This window comes from Mytilus edulis, chromosome 12, assembly GCF_963676685.1.
Source record: "Mytilus edulis chromosome 12, xbMytEdul2.2, whole genome shotgun sequence".
NCBI lineage: Eukaryota > Metazoa > Mollusca > Bivalvia > Mytilida > Mytilidae > Mytilus > Mytilus edulis.
Genome location: NC_092355.1, coordinates 48081859 through 48104905, shown reverse-complemented (window position 1 = coordinate 48104905; position 23047 = coordinate 48081859). Strand labels below are relative to the sequence as shown.

The 23047-nt window shown below is 32.9% G+C and overlaps 2 protein-coding genes across 2 annotated transcripts; both read left to right on the top strand.

The window, feature by feature from the left end:
• Nucleotides 1-5794: 5794 nt before the first annotated feature.
• LOC139499268 (uncharacterized) lies at nt 5795-11498 on the top strand. The gene is made up of 5 exons (XM_071287940.1): nt 5795-6828; nt 8503-8626; nt 9435-9546; nt 10244-10284; nt 11423-11498. Exons 1-5 carry the CDS (start codon nt 6588-6590, stop codon nt 11496-11498), a joined length of 594 nt encoding a protein of 197 aa, XP_071144041.1. The 5' UTR covers nt 5795-6587.
• A 1793-nt stretch (nt 11499-13291) lies between these two features.
• On the top strand, nt 13292-15035 carry LOC139498650 (uncharacterized). Its single transcript, XM_071287143.1, has 2 exons — nt 13292-13325; nt 14496-15035. Exons 1-2 carry the CDS (start codon nt 13309-13311, stop codon nt 14782-14784), a joined length of 306 nt encoding a protein of 101 aa, XP_071143244.1. The 5' UTR covers nt 13292-13308; the 3' UTR covers nt 14785-15035.
• The last annotated feature ends 8012 nt before the right edge of the window (nt 15036-23047 follow it).

The following is a 23047-nucleotide window of genomic DNA, read 5'->3' as shown; positions in this document are numbered from 1 at the left end:
TAATGTTCAATTTGTTTTAAAAAAAAACCACTTCGTCTTTAAATTGTTTATTTTGCAATTGAAAATTATTTTGTGCTTTTTATTCCTAATTAAGAATGATCATAATCAAAGCTGTGCTTCTTGTTTTAACACGAATTATCCGCTTTTAAGAAACATCTATTTTGTTACCAAATTTTTCACCGCTTACAATTCCCTTCATTTTGACTTATTTTATACATTAACTTTGAAGTAACCGTAGCTCTTTATTTCATTTTGTTTCGTTTCGTTCCGCTTTTATTCCGTTTTGCAGTTTACAGGTACCCCTCTTTTCGCCCATTTTCTAATTTTGATATCTTCTTCAAAAACTTTGAAAAATCAAACTTTCCAAAAGCGTAATAATCAAAAACTGCACGTTAAGAGTACTTTAAAAGTTGATCAAATATCTAAACTATCAAATCTAAAAACGATATTTAGAATTTTAATAATTTGGTGAAAATTTCAAAATTTCAAAACTTTTTCAAATTTTGAAATGATCATATTACGTGGACCGTAATGTTACAGTGTAAAAAGAAAATAGAATAATGTATCTTGAATATATTCTCTTTTTATATCATATAACTACTACGCATATGCGGCACTATTTGCAAGATACCTCAGATCCAACATCAGTGGACCGTTTTTCCACCTTCGTGTCGTTTCATGTCAAAATTATGTTTGATTAGCCTATCGTGACATAATAATGATATAACATTGTGCAATCCTAGCTCAACAACACGTACTTTCAACTGTACGTCGTGTAATTTCTAGTGAGCATATTGTATGGTTAGCTTATCGTGACATAATATTGATTTAAGGTGGTATGGGTGTCTTCCTCCATCTTGGATTGTAAAAAACAGAGAATCAAAGGTCCAGATTTTACATCAAGTTAGCAAAATTTGATGCAGGAATGCAGATGTTTAATGTACATTTTCATTTAAAAGTACCAATTTATAAGAATATAACTTCTAAATATTGATATTTTTGCAAATGTTAATTATTTTTGGTTGTTTTTATCTTTTTAAAAAAATTGGCATTTTAAGGGGAGGTAACTCTTAAAAAGTGCATTTTCTGAAGGATTCTGTATGGAATTTTCCTATTTCAATATTTTAGCCGGAAAAAACGTACGGTGACCCTATCTTTTCTTTTGATTTTCTCAAAGCAGTGTCTGAAAGCTATCTTTTCCTGAAGTATTTAACAATTCTGTCATTTTGTTTAGTTTCTAATCACAAAATGGTGTTTTTTCCTGTATAATCCATACAAAATGTGTCATTTTGTCCCGTCCTGCAGCTTGAGAAAATGCGCGGTGACCTATCATTTTTATTATATTTTTCAACATGTATCAATAGATACAACGTTTTGGCAAAGTATGAACAAATTCTATCATTTTTATTTTAAGACTCCCATACCACCTTAACATTTTCAATCCTAGCTCAACAACACGGACTTTCAACTGTACGTCGTGTAATTTCTAGTGAGCATATTGTGTGGTAAGCTTATCGTGACATAATAATGATTTTAACATTGTGCAATCCTAACTCAACTACACGTACTTTCAACTGTACGTCGTGTAATTTCTAGTGAGCATATTGTATGGTTAGCTTATCGTGACATACTACTGATTTGACATTGTGCAATCCTAGCTCAACAACACGTACTTTCAACTGTACGTCGTGTAATTTCTAGTGAACATATTTTATGGTTAGCTTATCGTGATGTAAAATTGATTTAACATTGTGCAATCCTAGCTCAACAACACGTTCTTTCAACTGTACGTCGGTGTAATTTCTAGTGAGCATATTGTATGGTTAGCTTATCGTGACACAATACTGATTTAACATTGTGCAATCCTAGCTCAACAACACGTACTTTCAACTGTGCGTCGTGTAATTTCTAGTGAGCATATTGCATTGGTAGCTTATCATGTCATAATACTGATTTAACATTGTGCAATCCTAGCTCAACAACACGTACTTTCAACTGTACGTCGTGTAATTTCTAGTGAGCATATTGTATGGTTAGCTTATCGTGACATAATATTGATTTAACATTGTGCAATCCTAGCTCAACAACACGTACTTTCAACTGTACGTCGTGTAATTTCTAGTGAGCATATTGTATGGTTAGCTTATCGTGACATTAAAGTAATATAACAGTATGCTAGTTTAGCTTTACATCGTGTAGTTTGAAGTCTACGTACATTATGATAAGCCTATCGTGACATTATAATGATATAACGTTGTGATATCTAAACTTTACATTCATCAATAATAAGTCAACATCATAAAGTTCAACTTTTCGTTTTATTTGTTATCCTAGCAATCTAAGAGTACGTCTTAGCTTTATCGAGTATCAAGTTTATTTACATCGTGCAATGTCAACTTAACAATATGTAGTTTTGACTCAACGTTACGTGTTATAAGCATATCATCATAACGCCGTGGCTTACCACGATGATTTCACAACATCAACACCTGAAGTTGCAAGTCAACACAACGCAGATTCAACTTAACATTTTATTATTTAAAGTTTTCATTTTGATGATTTAATTCATCATCACGCTGTATTAACTTTACAATGGAAGCTTCAGCATAACGTTATGTAAATCTCTAATATATAACAGCTGAGGCTTTCCATAAATAATATTCAAATTCATGTGTGCGCGCGATTTCGCAATTGTATTCTGGTGAGGAAAAAAACACGCACAACGGGTTTCTTGTGCAAATATTATTGATAATTATTAAAATCAAAATATTTATCGATTTTAATAATTTGTCACAGTGTATTCATAGAGGGCTAATCTTGTATTCAGTAGATATAATGCATTTCTTTTTAATATTTAAAATTTATTTAATTTGAATTAAAGTTTCAAATTTTGTTTATCGAAAGTTCAATAAACGCATTACTTTTAAATATATTACATAAACACGGGGGGGGGGGGGGGGGGGGATGAAAACAACACGTTAAATAATTGCATGCGTTCGAGGCGCTTTTCTGGATTTACTTTCATCAGCAACTCTCAAAGCCGAATATTTGAAAGCCGAGGATGTATAAGTACCGAAAGAGTTGAAAAACTCTATAACAAAAAAAACTAAAAAAAAATAGCCAAATCCGTCTAAGGTAATCTTTGCCTGAGGAAATTATCAATATTGAAGTTAAATCTTTTGAAAGACTTTAAAATAAAAATAAAAGAAATGTATTAAGACCTAGTACAGTCTAGGTACATATTTTAATCTGCCTTTATAAATGAAAACTAAATCGACTACATATACTAGGTACTTGTACATTTATTTGTAAATAGACTTTAAAAGTTTATAGAGAGTGATTTAAATTTATAAGATATACTAAACATCTAAATGAAAGCCACGCTAAATTTTATTATCATTATCACTATTATAATAAACTTATTTAGCTAAATGACAATAATAAAGATTTACATTTAAATTAGAATAATTAGTATTTTGAAAATTGATTTCATGTTTTCGTCGCTTACAAATAGTATTTAACGATAAATAAAACTTTAAGGACTATAAGTATCCTGGAGTATTTATGCTATAGTACTTCCATTGGAATACTGAAATACTAAGGACTACAAGTATCCTGGAGGATTTATGCTATAGTACTTCCATTGGAATACTGAAATACTAAGGACTACAAGTATCCTGGAGGATTTATGCTATAGTACTTCCATTGGAATACTGAAATACTAAGGACTACAAGTATCCTGGAGGATTTACGCTATAGTACTTCCATTGGAATACTGAAATACTAAGGACTACAAGTATCCTGGAGGATTTACGCTATAGTACTTCCATTGGAATACTGAAATACTAAGGACTACAAGTATTCTGGAGGATTTATGCTATAGTACTTCCATTGGAATACTGAAATACTAAGGACTACAAGTATCCTGGAGGATTTATGCTATAGTACTTCCATTGGAATACTGAAATACTAAGGACTACAAGTATCCTGGAGGATTTACGCTATAGTACTTCCATTGGAATACTGAAATACTAAGGACTACAAGTATCCTGGAGGATTTACGCTATAGTACTTCCATTGGAATACTGAAATACTAAGGACTACAAGTATCCTGGAGGATTTATGCTATAGTACTTCCATTGGAATACTGAAATACTAAGGACTACAAGTATCCTGGAGGATTTACGCTATAGTACTTCCATTGGAATACTGAAATACTAAGGACTACAAGTATCCTGGAGGATTTACGCTATAGTACTTCCATTGGAATACTGAAATACTAAGGACTACAAGTATCCTGGAGGATTTATGCTATAGTACTTCCATTGGAATACTGAAATACTAAGGACTACAAGTATCCTGGAGGATTTATGCTATAGTACTTCCATTGGAATACTGAAATACTAAGGACTACAAGTATCCTGGAGGATTTACGCTATAGTACTTCCATTGGAATACTGAAATACTAAGGACTACAAGTATCCTGGAGGATTTACGCTATAGTACTTCCATTGGAATACTGAAATACTAAGGACTACAAGTATCCTGGAGGATTTACGCTATAGTACTTCCATTGGAATACTGAAATACTAAGGACTACAAGTATCCTGGAGGATTTACGCTATAGTACTTCCATTGGAATACTGAAATACTAAGGACTACAAGTATCCTGGAGGATTTACGCTATAGTACTTCCATTGGAATACTGAAATACTAAGGACTACAAGTATCCTGGAGGATTTATGCTATAGTACTTCCATTGGAATACTGAAATACTAAGGACTACAAGTATCCTGGAGGATTTATGCTATAGTACTTCCATTGGAATACTGAAATACTAAGGACTACAAGTATCCTGGAGGATTTATGCTATAGTACTTCCATTGGAATACTGAAATACTAAGGACTACAAGTATCCTGGAGGATTTATGCTATAGTACTAGTACTTCCATTGGAATACTGAAATACTAAGGACTACAAGTATCCTGGAGGATTTATGCTATAGTACTTCCATTGGAATACTGAAATACTAAGGACTAAAAGTATCCTGGAGGATTTATGCTATAGTACTTCCATTGGAATACTGTATCCTGGAGGATTTATGCTATAGTACTTCCATTGGAATACTGTATCCTGGAGGATTTATGCTATAGTACTGCCATTGGAATACTGTATCCTGGAGGATTTATGCTATAGTACTGCCATTGGAATACTGTATCCTGGAGGATTTATGCTATAGTACTTCCATTGGAATACTGTATCCTGGAGGATTTATGCTATAGTACTGCCATTGGAATACTGTATCCTGGAGGATTTATGCTATAGTACTTCCATTGGAATACTGTATCCTGGAGGATTTATGCTATAGTACTTCCATTGGAATACTGTATCCTGGAGGATTTATGCTATAGTACTTCCATTGGAATACTGTATCCTGGAGGATTTATGCTATAGTACTTCCATTGGAATACTGTATCCTGGAGGATTTATGCTATAGTACTTCCATTGGAATACTGAAATACAGTTTTAAATTTTTTAGTAAATCTCTGTTGACTCGTTACATAATAAAACCACGAAAATCAACCTAAATTAAAAGTTTGAAAAAATAAAAAGAAACAATTTACTTTGTCCTGTTTTGCTATCGTCATAAGGTTTTTTCATTAATACTCGCCAGGCTCGCCGAAATCGATACCATAGAACACTTTACGACCATAGTGAAGTCAATCTAAAAATCGCGTAAATTAAAAAAAAAAAAAAAGAATAGTAAATTTGTATTTATATATAGCTATCTGCATCATAAATACAGAATGATACTCAAGTCATATTATTTGATGCCTCTACGGAGATTTTGAAAATCATAAAGGTATTCACTTTTTCGTTTTTGTTTCGTTTTTCACAAACAGAACAGCTGTAATATTTCTTAGTAAGTACAAAAACATACGGTTTGCAACTTTTTAGGTCTCAGTTAGTCAGCAGACTTCACTTTTTCACAACTGAAACTAATTGGAAAAATGAAAATAACAGCATGTTAAGGTTGATTGATTGTTGGTTGCTTAACGTCCAGTGGCAAATATTCATGCATGTTCAGGACGACAGCATGTTAATATTTTCGTCGTCTCATAATTTTATGTTTCAGAACCGTCAGTTATTTTCTGCAACAGCATCTTAAATTGATGATACTTTTATTTGCGACACTCTATGAAACTCTTTAACTGAACACCAAACACACGCACATTGGTAAAAAAAAAGGTTCATTACGATTTCCTATTGGAATGCTCTCTAGCAAGTGAGCACTGTAAAAAAAAGAAAGAAAGAAATTGATAGTAAAATATATTTTGATTGTCAATTACAAATTTCTATCATAAGGGTAAAAAAACGAAAATAAATTTTTTGAAATGTTGCCAAATAAAGAAAAATGTCATTTTCCATTAAATCAATTTCCCTTATCAAAAAGATGAAAACTTACTTCAAACTTTATAGCAGCGTTGTTATCTTGGTGGTGAGTATAGATCATACATGTAAAGAGTTCACGCATTGTGGTCAGTTCTAAAAATATCAATAAATATGTTAGCCTTCACAGGTGATCCATGTACCTAACCTTTGTACATGAAATGGACATTTCACGATTAATATTTCTTCTTGCTCTCTACGTCATTGATGTAAGTGAAGCTGCATCTTCACCGCCGCCCTGTGTTCCGGATACATCACATAAGGATAGTTGGCGGAAAGAGGATTTTCCGAACCCTCAGATTAACATAGATAAATGTGGGAGGAATTGTAAAAAGTCATGGATTTGTGACCCGAGTCATATTCTATCAAGACAGTCAGGTATACATGTATGTATTGATTTTTATTAAACTAAGTGTTCAAATATGATAAAATTATTCGATATCAAATTTTGTTTAATGTGCATTTTTCATATTCCAGACATTGTAGTTTTATTTAATTCAAAAAACCTTTACGGTGACATTTTTTTAAAGAATTTTGACCAATCCCATGTTACGTGCCGAGAGGTGGATCGAGTTTCGAACGTCCAATGTTGGGTACAGTTTGAAGTATAACATTCTTATGCTTTTAATGAGATATGAAATTTAACTACTTTTTTTTAAATGAATGACCATAGAAAGGTTACCACTGAACGAACAGCATGTACATTGAATAGTATAAAACTAGTGATACATGTACAAGCCCTAAAGCGTGTAAGTACATGTATCCATTTTTTAAAAGGTTTATTGTTATTTTACGCATTTCTTAGTTAATCATCCACATCTGTGGATGTCATCTGTCCATAATTGTTAATAATGTAAACGTACGTGTGTCCATAGCAACCACCTCTTAATAACATTTACTGTATGCTGATATGATAATTATGAAAACATCGATCTTGAGAAAAATCAACAATTATGTAGTTCTAATCTATGGCCATCTTCGCTAGCCATGGGTTACGATCAACTCCCGTTCTCTTCAAGAGGAGAACGGGAGTGGATCGTAACCCTTGGCTATCGAAGATGATCTATGGCCTGCGTACACACAAACAATTAATTAGCTTATGATCAAACAAACCTTATGACATCTCTTATATTTATTTATTTTCAAAGTAAACAGTTATATCGAAAATTTTATTACAACAAAAAGATAAAAACTGCAATTTACCACTTAATTACTTTTTCAGGTGTTGAGTGTAAATTTTGAGCTCGGCAGTATATCTTCCGTTCTATGGAATTATGCCCCCTTTTAAAAAAAAAATCCTGGATCCACCCCTGTAAACAGTTAGATAATACGAACTGTTTCTTAAATTGCTATATGCTATATTAGTACAAAATGTTAACAGAAAAACTAAAATAACTAGGAATGGTCAAATGTCGGCCAAAGTTATTATTTTTTTGTACCGAAAAGTGAAAGAGTTAAGCAACTAGAACGAAATGGACCATTCCAGTTAATATCTGCTAAAGGGGGATGGATGGTCCTTTCTGAGGGGTGTAAAATTTATACATCTTAGGGGTGAAATTTTGGGTTTTTTCATCTGACAGGTACACTTATCGCAAAAAACTTCTGAGTGTCTTGGCAGCAGTAAATAATTAAAAATGATTACATCTTGGGGGTAACAAAAATGCCTATGTCAGATCTGATGGTTGCTTTGAAATGTAGACAGTTTCGTATCATGCATTATCTGGTATTGTTTTTAAAATTCTGATGGGTACAATTCTTGCAGTAAAAGAATCTGATAGGTCATTTTTTTCCATGAAAGCCCATCCACCCAACATGAACAGGAACTCTTCATCTGATAGGTCTTAATTTTTTTTTATCTGAAAGGTAGTTTTTCATGATCTTTTTTTCTGATACGTATCAAAAAAAATCTTCCCATCCATCCCCACCTGTCAGAAATTAACTGGAATGGCCCAATGTTCATTCAATTAGATCAAGATTGAAACAACAGCATTTAACTTTATGATAATCTAATTTTTTTTTTTCTCTTATTTATGAAAATTGTAAATCTTTCAGGTGATGAGTTAGACGAGCTTATAGAGAGAGTGTCAAGATCTGGTACATGTAGCTGTTCAGAATGTTCCTATCCAGATGGTTACAACATCGCGGTTGCTCTGGTTCCGTCTATGAGTTATTTTGGGTTTGTACTAAATATGAAATAGATAGCAAAAATGTACATCATACTCTATAGGGTTAAATTCAGTAATAAATATACGTCATCAGGGACCGCCCATTTGAGGGAGAGCTTTCTGTATATCACTGAAGTCCTGTGCTCTTCTGATTGGTAGATAATGTTTGTAATAAATATTTTTTGCTTGATGGATCAAAACTAAAGTTTGAAAAAAAATGAATGCTGAATGCATTTGATTTTTTACTACAGGGTTGAAAAGTAATGGTGGTCAGTATATGAATTAAGTGCGAATCTACAGTGTTTGTAAACAAGGCCATGTAAATGCCAAAAAATGCCGCATGACCCTATGTTTTAATTGTTGCAAAATATGGGACTACATTTGTACTTTAATGAATGATATATGAAAGCTTTTGATTTCTAAAGATAAATCTGGTATAAATTTAATTCAAGACATAGATTTGCATTAAAGTGAATTGGAGATTTTTTACTGAACTTTTATCCAGTTCAACAATTTGTAACGCCGAAAATATGACTTTTGAGAGCAAAAAAAAACACAGTGTCTATTCATAAACGCTAAAAACCATCTATCTAAGATCAGCTTTGCATAAGCTTGTCTGCAAAAAACTGGAAATTTAAATTCAAAATTTCTGGAAGGAATTATCTCTTGAGTTCTTACAAAAAATGAAGAAATGTATGAAGCGAAATTTTATGGTACTTTGGCTTCATCATTGACATTAAACTCACGTACCAATTTAAAAATTTCCAATTACTTTATTTTCTACTTCAAGACAAGTTATTTAAGTTTGTGCTATTACAGATCTGATGCCAAAGCTGCAGCACAAAGTTTTGCATACTATCTAAGAGTGAATTGGGACTTTGAGGAATGTGACAACAATGTAGTTATATTTGTATCACGTGACGATCGAAAGGTAAGAAAAAATGAAGCTATTTGGGTTTTTTTTGCTCACTTGGCCACAGGCTGTATGTGTGCTTTTGTCGTCCGTCGGCTGAAGAATAGCTATTTTATATTTTGATCTTCTTGATAACTACTGAACAGAATGGAACCAAACTTTCAAAATATGTTCCTGTGCTCAACAACTGTTTTCAATTTGAGGCCGATCGGAAAATCGATATGGCCTCCGATGGATGTCATATATGCATTGACACCCTATTGAAAAATTCTTTTTGAACAGATGAAGTGAATCAAATGATGCAGAAATGTTCTTTAAACTGGTACTTCATAAATGTGGTTACTTGCGTCTTGATGAAAAGTCCAATGTGGTCTATTGGTCCAATTTTTAACGATCTTCCTTTCAAGAATTAATGAACTAGTGGCACGAAACTTGATAGAGGTCACTTGAGCTCAACATTTATATTAAAACGCCATGGTTAATTACGTTTTAATTTCTATATAAGATTAGAAGAATAGAAATGGAAACAAACCATACAGAAGTGTTCGTTAGAAGTTTCTTACAATGTCTTATTACTTTGGTACTAATCGAATAAACTTTTTATTATTATTGTTGTAATATTCAGAATAGGGAGTAAACAATTGAAAGTAAAGAATAAAATAAATGCTCGTACATACCTAGAGATATTAGAAATTGCGTTTTAATTTTTATTTAGGAACAGAAGAAAACAAACCATTCAGATATTTTTGGTAAAAGGTACTAACCATATAAATTACTTTGATCTAAAAGCTTGCATTTTCTATTGTATACATCCAAGTGAGCTATTCATACTTCCAGGAGACTCTAGTTGTATGTAAAATGTAAAACTTCTGTAGGTATGGTTGTCATAGGGATTAATTAACTCAAAGTTAAGAAGGAGAAAAATAATGCCCTTATGTACTTAGAAATATTTCATCAAACAATTTGATAGGAAATATTCACCGATGCAGATTCTAAAGGATTATGGATACTTAAACTGTTTGAACACCAAAACGAAAATAACATAATCTCTCTGTCTACTATGGTTGTATAGATCTTCAACCAACAGTTTGTTGTACGTTTTTTGAAAATATTACCCAGCATACGTTAGTTTGCAAACGGTGAATTGGTTGGTTCTTGACTGCTATATCCTTCACTTGGTACAGGCACATGGTACAGGTTTTACTGAGCGCATAACATTCCAGATTTTATTAATTTTTAAAGTCCCAAATTCGAAGTGACTATTTGTACATCCCTCTTTCAGCAAAGCGAACGTGAATATGTATGAAATATGTTCCGCTGGACGTTCAGTTGAGGTTACACATCCGTTAATCCACCCAATTAGACCCGATAGGACGGGACGGGACTGATGTCATTCACCTCATAGTCAAATGAACGCCATTTGCATGCAGATAAACTCATCATAGATACAAGGATTAAAATTATGTATACGTCAGACTCGCGTTTCGTCTACAAAAGATTCATCAATGACGCTCGAATCAAAAAAGGTTATAAAGGCCAAATAAAATACGAAGTTGAAGAGCATTGAGGACCCAAAATTCCAAAAAGTTTTGCCAAATACAGCTAAGTTAATATATTCCTGGGTAGAAAAGCCTTAATATTTCGAAAATTCAAATTTTGTAATCAGTTAATTTATAATAATGACTATATCAAAGATAATTATTGTCAACACAGAGGTGCTGACTACTGGGCTGGTGATACCCTCGGGGAGAAAACTTCACCAGCAGTGGCATCGACCTAGTGGTTGTAAAGCAGAGTGAGAGATCTTGGTGTCCAACATATATAGTCTATGCATTTAACATCCCCCTTCAGCCTGGACGTAAAAATGTTCTGGTTTGCCCACTTTTAATTACAGGTTTGAAATAGCTAAAACTGTCTCTGTAGGAAAGAATGGTGGTGAGAGCGCAATATTTAAAGTCACAGGGAACTAAGGCTAATTTGTGTCACATGTAGACACTTAAAAATTCATAAACTGCACGAAGTATCACAAACACAGTTAGTTATTATTAAAACACGTAAATTACACCTAAAATAGTCCAGCTGATTCGTGCATTTTGTCAAAAGAATTGTGGGTTTGATGATAAAAGCATGAAACTTTGCACAATGGTAGATCTATATATGGTTGTCAATTTAAGCTATGGACCCACCTGAAAAATCCAATATGGCGGCCATTTTCAAGATGGCTGCCAATCAGTCAAAATATCAGTTACCAGTTTTAAATTACAGCAAATAATATTCAAATCTAATATTTTTAAAGCATAACAAATGTGATTTAACGTTTAAAGTAAGTCGTGGCGGTATTTAAAACTTTAAAAATAAAATTAAATGGCGGAAATTTCAAAATGGCCGCCAAAAATGTAAAAAAATAATTTATCTAAAATTAACTAAAACATGGCTCTGTTGATATTAATTTCATTCTTCGAATTGCTATTTGCAGTTGATACTACGTTCTAAGGATTGTGTTTCCATAATACATGGCTTGCACGATATTTTAATCAAATATCCTTTAAATGGGAACATTCGAACGTTTTCATGACGCCTTTATGATTTGTTTGACTCTGTACCATCTAAATCATAAATTATGATTTTAAATAAAGGCGAAGTGGTATGATTGCTTATGAGACAAATCTCAACAAGAGACCAAATGTCACAAAAATAACAGTTATAAGTCACCAGACGGCCTTCAACTATGAGTAAAGCCCATACCACATGTTCTACCTCTCCTTGTCCAATTCATAGTACATGTATTTTTTTCCAAAAGAAAATTTGTCAATGCTGTGTGATTTGATCCTTATTATTTCATATCTGTGTTGTCTACAATACAAAACGTTATTCATAGATAACGTTCTGATGAAAAAAAAAGTTAATCATTATACATAACCAAAACAAAACAGTCATATCAAACGTACACCTAATGCAAACAAAAACAGTCAGGTCAAAATATTTGTCCGCCATATGCATTTTTTTTAATTTTTTATCATTTTTTTTTCACTATATAAACTTTGTTGTACAATAAACTAGTTCTTAATGTTAATTTTCTATTCGAGTAACCACTCCGAAACATGAAAATTTGTAAACATTACAAGAAGAATGTGTTGAAACATGCTGATATTTCACAGACACTTTTCAACGATTGTGCATCACATGTTATTCAATGCTAACTTATTGGTTTAGAGACCATTTTGATTCTAAATATCAGTTTTCGTACAATTGTGCATCGATTGAAGGACATTGTTGACATACATGAATTGTATAAAAAAAATATTTTCAATAGAATTTTGGTTTGGTTTACTATCTCATTATTTTTTGGGAAAATATTTTAAATTTTCATAATCGATTAAAATTCCAGTTTTCAGAAATGCGCCATAATGGTGTTAGAACCTCATAGATTGCACATGAAGCTGTAACACTGAATGTTTACAAAGATTGAGACCCTTTTTTAAATGGCCCTTATGTGGGATTAGGGGGAATTGGCCCTGATGTGGAGTTAGGGGGAATCAATTGTCCCTGATGTAGAATTAGGGGTAATTGGTCCTGATATGAAATTAATTCAAGGGGAATTGACCCTTTCTCAAATTTACCACTATAATCCCTGACTTATTAAACGCTGTGTACCTGTCTTATTAAACATGTTTAAATTGTTGTTTCTTCGGTGTTTAGGTATACACACAATCCTGATGTTCTGTTGTTTGCGTATCTTTAATCAATAGTTATCCTATATATAGTAGCGCATTAGATGAAATGATAGATCATTACAAGTAAGTGAAAACTATACAAGATTCCTGACTTGGGACATACACATAATAAAAGAAAACCACTTCTGACTTCGGATAGACACATCACAATAGACAACCAATGACGATATTCATGACTCGGGACAGACACATGACAGTCGCATACGACAACCATTGCCGAGATTTCTGACTTGGGACAAACCTAGGGAAAACCAACCATTGATTATACTCCTGACTTGGGACAAACACGTGACATAAGACAACCATTGACGAGATTCCTGACCCGGGACAGACACGTGACATATGCCAACCATAGACGCGATTCCTGACTTTGAACAGACACAGGACATAAGCTAACCACTGACGAGATTCCTAGCTTAGGACAGACACATGACATAAGACAACCATTGACGATATTCCTAATTTGGGACAGACACATGACATAAGACAAACATTGACGAGATTCCTCACTTGGGACAGACACATGACATAAACCAACCGTTGACGAGTCTTAACTTGAGACAGACACATGACATACCATTGACGAGATTTGTGACCTTGGACAGGCACATGACATAAGACAACCATTGACGAAATTCCTGATTTGGGATAGACACAAGACAGAAGACAACCATTGTCGAGATTTATTTATAACTTTGGAAAGACGCATGACACAAGACAAAATTGACAAGATTTCTGACTTGGGACAAACACAAGACCTAAGACAAATATTGAAGAGATTTCTGACCTTGGAACAGAACAACAACTGACGATATTCCTCACAGACACATGACAAAAGACAACCATTCACAAGATTACTGACTTGTAACAGACACATGTCATAAGACAATCAAAAACACATGACATAAGACAACCATTCACGAGATTTCTGACTTGAGACTTACACATGTCATAAGACAACCATTGCCGTGGTTCCAGATTTGAGCGATAGACACATAAGTAATGTATCAGTAAACAGGTAAATCTTCTCCCTAGACAATCGATGACACTATAAAATCGTCGTTCGTTAATTCCACTAAATTCGTATCCGGAAAGGATTTAATGAACAAAAACAAACACTTGTCCTATTAATCAAAGACTTATTTAAGAAAATCCTGAATATTTGTATGGCGTTTTCGATTGTAATGTATCAATATCGAACACATGCTGAGATTATATATTTTATTGTTTTAGAACTATATTTGAACGTGGTAACTGTGAACACATCAAAGATAACAGCTTAAGTGCGGGTGCTATAGCAGGGATCGTGATAGGTTCTTTATCAGGTGTAGGAATTATAGCTTGTTTTTGTTGTATTTGGTGTGGATGTTGCTCCGGTGGTGGCGGTGGTTCCCGAGGGGGTCGAAGTCGAGGACATCACAGTTATTTTCATTCGTCAAGTAGCGGAGGTGGAGGTGGTGGTGGTGGATTTTTCGGAGGAGGCAGTGGGGATGGTGGCGGCGGTGGAGGAGGAGATTTCTAGAAGAAGAAACAGCAGCCATTCATATACTAGTATATAGACTGAAAGTGATGTTTGAAAAGTCTTTCTCTCACGTGGCAAGAAGTAAACTAGAAATATGAGATTTTTGTTGGCAGAATGAGAAAACAGGATGTGGTTACTTTTAAAAGCAGAGAAAACTACTTAGGATATACACGACCAGATAATTAATAATAGACTTACTGTTAATTACCAAGTAACATGATCATTTTGATGTATTATATTCGATATACATAGAGTTTTAATTTTTATTTTATATACTCTACCGGCTTCATATTTTCATATAATTTATGTTAACCTTTTTTATTACGTTTCACTCTTTAAAGAGCACTAGCTACGAGATATATAAAAAATCTAAAGTTTGATTTTTTTTGTTCAATCAATACTGAAAGTGAAATAGTGAAATAACAATTCGCTTTTTGCAGCCAAAAAGGTTCGATTTTGTCAAATTACGCTAAGAAACATTGATAATTAGTTATTCACTTGCAAGGGAATGAGTCGACCTCTTTAAATCCGTATTCATGTGAACTTCAATTTAAACCCTAGCTAGAGATTGACAACGCATGCATTGTACGTGTACTGGTTATTTTAAGAAAAAGAATGTCAACAATGAAAATGAAACTACGGTAAATCATTTGATTACTAATTCGATGCACATAAAATCATTCTTATACGGTTAAAAGCAATGAGAAACATATATTTTCATATGTATGAAATAAAATCAAACAGACCTATAAAAATCCAATTGCACGTGTTGGTTTAATCTATTCATAGACTATCTTTATTTATGTTTACATCGCTTATATGGTCATCTGAGGTCAAATTGATAGTTAATTAGATGGCGTCTGGACTTAAATACACACGAAACGAACCTATATATTATCTACCCCATGCTCTGTAAACTGTTTATTTTAGACTTTTGATAGTTTGGATAAATGTTTTACATTGTTATAAATCATATATGAGAATTTGAGTCAAATCGGTGACCATGAATTTGACAGCTAGTGCCCCTTTAATTTTTTTACTTTTCTATTGTGTTATATTTTTTTAAGACCAACACGCCAGAAGGTTGTACTGTACTGCGATCACTTTGTCCGTATGTTCATCTAACAAATATTTTCATTACCTTGTTCTCTGATAATATTGAACAGCAGCTTGACAATTAAGAGTTGTAAACTGTGGGCGTTCTTTGGATCTTTCAGAAATTATTATTATTATATTGAGGTTTTTAGAGGCGACTTTCCTGGTATGTTACAAAGGCTATGAGGATAGTTATTTAGTACGAATTATTAATACGTTTTTGGGGGCCATTTTTTATGATCTCGCGTCGAGAAACGAGACTAAGGGGCTGTTTTGACATCGTTGGCGGCGGCCTGTATACTTGATTATGTCAGTTTATGGGGAACCGCTATTGGTAGATCAATGATATGTGTCGTTGTATTAGAGATTATTTTTCCACTTCCACTCAGTTTTGGTAGATATATTGACTTTGTATTTTTACTACTTTTACTTAGTTTACATGTATTAGTTTGTGGTTTTGTCAGTCTAGAGGGGACCATTAGTGGCAGCTAGTCGTTATAAGCTCTTATTTGATACATAGCGGTAACCTCAATAGTTCATTAACAATTCAACGAAAAAATGTAACATCTTTGTACTTTATGATCTAAATTGGGTACGGCTTTGGTTCATACCTTAATATAAATTAAAAGATCATACCAGAGGCTTTTTTGTAGGTCTTTATTAAATGCAACAACTTACGCTTGTAGCCATATGGAAAGGAATTTGGAAAGTACAAAGGGACAATTAATCAGTAACCAAAAGTCCAATAAATACAGATTATCCATGGCAAAAATGAAAGCGAAAAAAAAACAGTCTACAAGTCAATTTCAATACACAGAAAACAAGAGATTGAGAAAAACAAAAACACAATCAAAATCCGGGATCAACTCAGGTTTTCCGGAAATGTCAGCAGTTTCTGTCATTAAAATGTATAAATACTGATATCTGACACTATCAAGTCTTCTGTGTTTATAAGGAATGATTTTGATAATTTGATTATATTTTTTTTGTTATTTTCATATTTTCAGGGTTCAAAATGTTGTCTTATCAAACCTTAATTTGCGTTTTTTTTTAACATTATATTGAATCTTTGGTTCATGTTTTTTAATGGAATATTTATGTTTTTTTTCGACTGATTTGTTATAGTATGTTATTATGTTGTGCTGCTCCCTTCCTGTTTTTTTGTTGTTTGAATTGTTCAACATTTTGTGATGTAATATTTTGATCCCTTTGGACCTCAGTATTGACAAATTTAAAAACGGGTCCTAAAATCCTTCATCTAAATAAATAGTTAGATTCAGCATAAAACGCAGAACCCTAAAAATTCAAGACATTGAATTAAACCAAATCGAAATTGGTAAAGAAATGTATACCATGTATAAGACAAGTATTGTTTTTAGACCCATTTTAATAAACGGTTAACCCCCAAAAATCAATGTCAATCTTCCTTCTGTGGTATGGAACTTTATTGTGCAATTTCATATTGATCCATAGACTTATACACAAGTTATTATCTTGAAAATATTCTTAATTCATTTACACCTTTTTGTCCCCCTATTCCTATACGGTTTTATCATAATTCTAAAGAAATTATAATTTTCTTTTTGGAGTGAAGGAACAATTAAATAAAGAAACGCAAAAGTACACAAGTTATTGTCCCGAAACAAAAGAAACCTTTCTATTAACCCCTTTTTTTCTAAACCATTAAAAATACAACAACACCCATAATCAACCCTAACCTTCCTTCTGGTATAGAACCTTGTGGAACAATTTCAAAGATATCCGTACACTTATAATCAAGTTTTTGTATGTAAGCCAACAATGTCTGACCGACAATGACACTGCGTTTCTATCACTATACGATTGCAGAAATTTAGCGTTCTAAACAATCATCTTGATTATAAAAGTTATAATACTTATAATTAGAAATACTTATGATGATAATAAAATTATTACAAATATAATAATATATATGAAATAATAAAATGAGAACAATGATAATTATTACAATATTGATAAACATATCAATGATTACGACTATCATAATAATAATACAAATATGTATCAGTCATGATTAGCATGCCATTTTAGCATTCTATGCACGTTTTGTTTCTTTTAGAATTTGTGTCAAGATTTTTCTATTTTCTTTTTTTCTTTCCGTATGCATTGCTTTATTAAAACTATGTCATGCTATTAAGTTGTAAACAATGTTTAACCTACTATAATACTGATCGTTGACATGTGTTGCTGCATTTTAACTTACATAACTGGTACTTTAAGAAATTTGAACACACCGATTGGCCTTGATTTAGCTTTCATTTTTTTTTATTCAAGCGCCACTGGTGGGTCTCGTTTATCCAAAACGCACTCCTGGCTGCCTTGAACGGAAAAATCTATCCACAAGCATTGGTGGTAAGCGGATGGTCGTAACTTCAAGTTACGACCATCTGAATATGGGAGACAACTCTGGGGATAAGGTTTTCTTTTCCGTTTTTTGTACATTAAAAGGTTCATTTGAGTCAAACCGCTTATCTCATATACTGTGCTTATTGTGAGTGCGTTGTTATTGAAACTAAATTTAACACATAATATCATTCCAATTTTCGTAGATTAGTCATTCAAAAATTCGAGCATGATTGTCGTAACTTTAAATTCAGATGGTCGTAATGTCAAATATAGTATTTTTGATGATGGTCGTAACCGACACAAGTTGGTCGTAACTTTGAAAGATGACCATAACTCAAGTATTTAGACGAACTTTTATCAATCTTTTTTAAAAAGCACTGTGCACATAATAATAAAAGTTTACTAAAAACAATTTTATTTAATTTGTTACTCTGATAATGGTATGCAGAAATTAAGTTGAAGTATTATCAAACATACATTTTTTATATATTCCGAACGACCATCATTTATGAGTAACAGTGACAACTAATCAGCTCGCATTAAGCCAAATATTATGTTAGGGTTGAGTATTATCTATTGCAGTTATTATAAACCATTGGCTTTCAAATATTCGGCTTTTGATCGTTTATGATTAATGAAAATTCACAAATGCGTTTCGGAGTCCTGGTGTTTTAACGAGTTGTTTTTATTTTTATCGATTGCATGACGATCTTGCGGTATATCATTGATATTTGTTTAAGTATTGGTACGGAATAAAACTTAATTCATGATGTCGCAAATGAACATTGTGTTAACCTAGAAAGTATGAATGTTGTTGGTATATATTTTACACTGCTACACGCGTTGAATCAAATATTAGTACTTTGTAGCCATGGTAATATTACAAGGTAGATTTAAATGTACTGCGGCAACTATCACATACATATGCACGTTGAAAATAATGTTTGTGTTTATATTGTATGAGTGTATTCAGATTTAAAATCTTTTAAATAGTATCATGGCTACAAGATATGTATGAATATTGTTTACTGAAGTCCTTTTGCTGAAGTTAAAATAAATACATTATCATCAGCATATAGTAACCAATGTAAATTGCTAACCCCTTTAATATTCTTTAGAAAGAAATTAAGGATCTTACTATGAAGGAATATTTGACTCGTGTAATAGTTTTGACTCTAAATATGCCCAGATTTTTAACCCATTCAAGAGAAAATTAAATTTATCAATGCCCATTTTAGAGAAACATTTTTAACCCATTCTAACAAATAATATTTTAACAAGAATGTGTCCCCAGTACACAGATGCCACATCTGCACTATCATTTTCTTTGTTCAGTGGACCGTGAAAATGGGATAAAATTTCAAATTAAATGTAGAAAGATCATATCATAGGGAACATGTTTCCTAAGTTTCAAGTGGATTGGACTTCAACTTCGTCAAGAACTACCTCGACCAAAAACTTTAACCTGAAGCGGGACTAACGGACGCACAGACTGTTCTTAAATGGGGCATAAAATTAAAAAAAAAGGTTTAATAAACTCAAGACAGCACAATATAAAACATACCATGTTCATTAAAAAATACAGCACTGATTAAATCAAATGTTAAAAGTCCGTTCTAGTCGAATATATATCCCAGATAAAATACAGCACAAAAAGTCTAAATGGTTGAATCAATTGTTAAAAGTAAGTTCTAGTCTAGAATTTGTGTCTTAGAGAACGTAATTTTAAAGGGCTCTGGATATACCTCCTGTACAGTACTGTTCATAGAATTGCATTAGGAACGGTTAATTCTTTCTCTTTATCTTGTCTAGATTGAGGTGCAAATTCGTCTTTTATCATTTGTACCTTTATATATGTTGTTGTTTGCAATTTGATCATTATCAAGAAAGCGCGAATAGCTGGGTGACACTGAACTATAAAATTGCTTATTATACATGGCATGGAACGACTCTGTTCCTTTAATTGTTTGCCAGGGGCGTAGCTAGAAAGATACGATGTGCAAGCTCCTCTGTAAGTGGAAAGATGATCCCAAATTTTCAAGCCTGTGCCTGTTTCTGATCATAGACTTTGCAATGTCAAAATGCAGAGAGAATCAACCGAGTTCAGAAAGAGTATCGAAATGTGTTGCTCTTTTGGTAACACCAAGTAAATGTTTACAAAACTTAATGTGGAGTCTTTCTGAAAGAGGCTTCGGATAAGCCTGATCTATAGTTGTAGTTATAGATTTTAATTTTTTTGAAAGGTTTGAAATATCCGCACATTTCAGTAATATATAAGAGAATAGGTATAATTGTATGCTCAATTACATGAAGGCTGTTTTTTAAACTTGTATTCAGTGACAGAAAGTCCTTGCGTAGGCTTCTAATGCCTTACTATACAATTATCTCTGAGTGAAGGAAAAATATCCAGATGCACTAAAAGTTATTCAAAAATATTTACAACGTTTAGCACAATCAATAAGTATGTTATTAAAATAAAATTCATGTTTGATATGTCTGCCTGCCTTGTTAAAAAAAGCACCTTGGTTTTAGTGGGATTAATTTTCAAACACAAATCTTAACGATAAGTACATCAAGTTTACTCTGAAGTCCTTTTGCCGAAGATGAAAAAATGACAATATCGTCAGCATATATAGTAAAGAATGGTCGGGTCGTGAATTAACAACAGGGAAACTTTTAAAACAATCAGAAAGTTCATTTATGAAAGTTTTGAACAAATTTGGACTCAAATTGTCTCCCTGTTTTACTCCAACTTTAGTTCTAAAGAGATCTGCTACCCTATTCTTTAACTATACCCAATAGCTTAAGTTTTATCCCTGGGTGAATAACAGCATCTAAGATTCAAAAGCCTTTTGGAAATCATCAAAGCAGGCAAACACTCTACCATCTTTTGTATTACAATACAATAGCTTTTAGAATGACCATATGGTCAGATGGTCATGGTTTTTTTTTTGGTAAACCCAATTTGGCTTTCATCAATGATATGAAATTTATTTAAGAATTTACAAAGACGTTTATCAAGTATCTTATTAAAAAGATACCCAAATGAATCAGTAATTGTAATTACTTGCTAGTTATTACGATCGGATGCATCGTTACCTTTATGAATTGGGAATAAAAAAAACTGTGGTACAGGGTACAGGGTTCAGGATATTTTCAATAAGAAAGACAAAGATGTATAGCGGATAGCATGGTACCAATAGGCGTATTCAGAATTTCTATAACAATGAGTAATAATTATACATGACCTTCGACATTGCACCTTATAATCAGCTTGACTACCAAATGACATTACGACTTTTCAAAATCCAGGCTAAGAATAAGGCGTATGTTCTTTAATTCGAGTACGGACCTGCGAATTCGTGGGTATGGTCCAGTCTCGATAACGACCCCCAATAACATTATTTTGATTCCTTACTTATGCTCTTCCGACTTAAAGTATCAAATTATATTGTAGATTTGTCTTTTAAATTTCACTTAGTAGGTATAATAGTTTCCCTAACGGGAAGGATTGTGCCTGATGTTCATATGATGAAATCATAATCTTTCAGTCAGTTTAATTGAAGTCTGGAGCTGGCATGTCAGTTAACTGCTAGTAGTCTGTTGTTATTTCTGTATTATTGTCATTTTGTTTATTTTCTTTGGTTACATCTTCTGACATCAGACTCGGACTTCTCTTGAACTGAATTTTAATGTGCGTATTGTTATGCGTTTACTTTTCTACATTGGCTAGAGGTATAGGGGGAGGGTTGAGATCTCACAAACATGTTTAACCCCGCCGTATTTTTGCGCCTGTCCCAAGTCAGGAGCCTCTGGCCTTTGTTAGTCTTGTATTATTTTAATTTTAGTTTCTTGTGTACAATTTGGAAATTAGTATGGCGTTCATTATCACTGAACTAGTATATATGTGTTAAGGGGCCAGTTGAAGGACGACTCCGGGTGCGGGAAGTTCTCGCTACATTGAAGACCTGTTGGTGACCTTCTGCTGTTGTTTTTTTCTATGGTCGGGTTGTTGTCTCTTTGGCACATTCCCCATTTCCATTCTCAATTTTATTTAAAAAGTTTATCTTTTCAATAGATGCAAAATCTAAAGAAAACAAATCAGGAAACTGTTATTTCATGTGATGTCAAATTTGTAAAAAACGCCTTTTCTTTATTCGTAACTAAAAATGATCATACCAATACCTTGTTGATAAATATTCCGTATCAACTTCACAAATAATACATGATGGTCTTGGTGTATAGATTCTGCGTACTGCTGTTGTTTATCATCTTAACAACGTGTTTTATTGTTCTTTCATTTGGCTTTGTTCTATTATCAATATTACTTTTACTGTTGGATTGTTTTATGTGATATCCGTTTAACGTGGCTCGGTACTTATACATCCCGTCAATGTGTTTGTATTGTTTTTCATTTTTTTGTGGTGTGTTTTGTATATGCAACTTATTGTATTTCTTTGGTTCTTATAACGTGACTCTGTACTTTAAAAGATCCCGTCAGTATGAGATTGTTCTATTTTATGTCATTATGATATATTTCTATTATGAATTACAAAATACGTTGAACCACAAACGTCAAAATCATTCAATCGCGTAGTGGAATTAACTATTTTTGGATCATATCCAACTAGAGCAGTCATCACGTGACTTTGACGATGTCACACTTCACCCGTATTAAGCACAAGTAAAATGTATAGAAATGCACAGGGGCTTTCAAGAATCGACAAAATAAAGTACTTTAAGTTCATGATACAAAAAGTGTGGGAATATATAGTAATTCCTC

What these genes read in the sequence shown, in the direction of transcription:
- LOC139499268 (XM_071287940.1), top strand. Translation starts at nt 6,588, where the DNA reads ATGTACCTAACCTTTGTACATGAAATGGACATTTCACGATTAATATTT. An exon ending in CCGTCTATGAGTTATTTTGG is followed by an intron (nt 8,627 to 9,434) that starts GTTTGTACTAAA and finishes GTGCTATTACAG; the next exon opens with ATCTGATGCCAAAGCTGCAG. An exon ending in TATCACGTGACGATCGAAAG is followed by an intron (nt 9,547 to 10,243) that starts GTAAGAAAAAAT and finishes ATTTTTATTTAG; the next exon opens with GAACAGAAGAAAACAAACCA.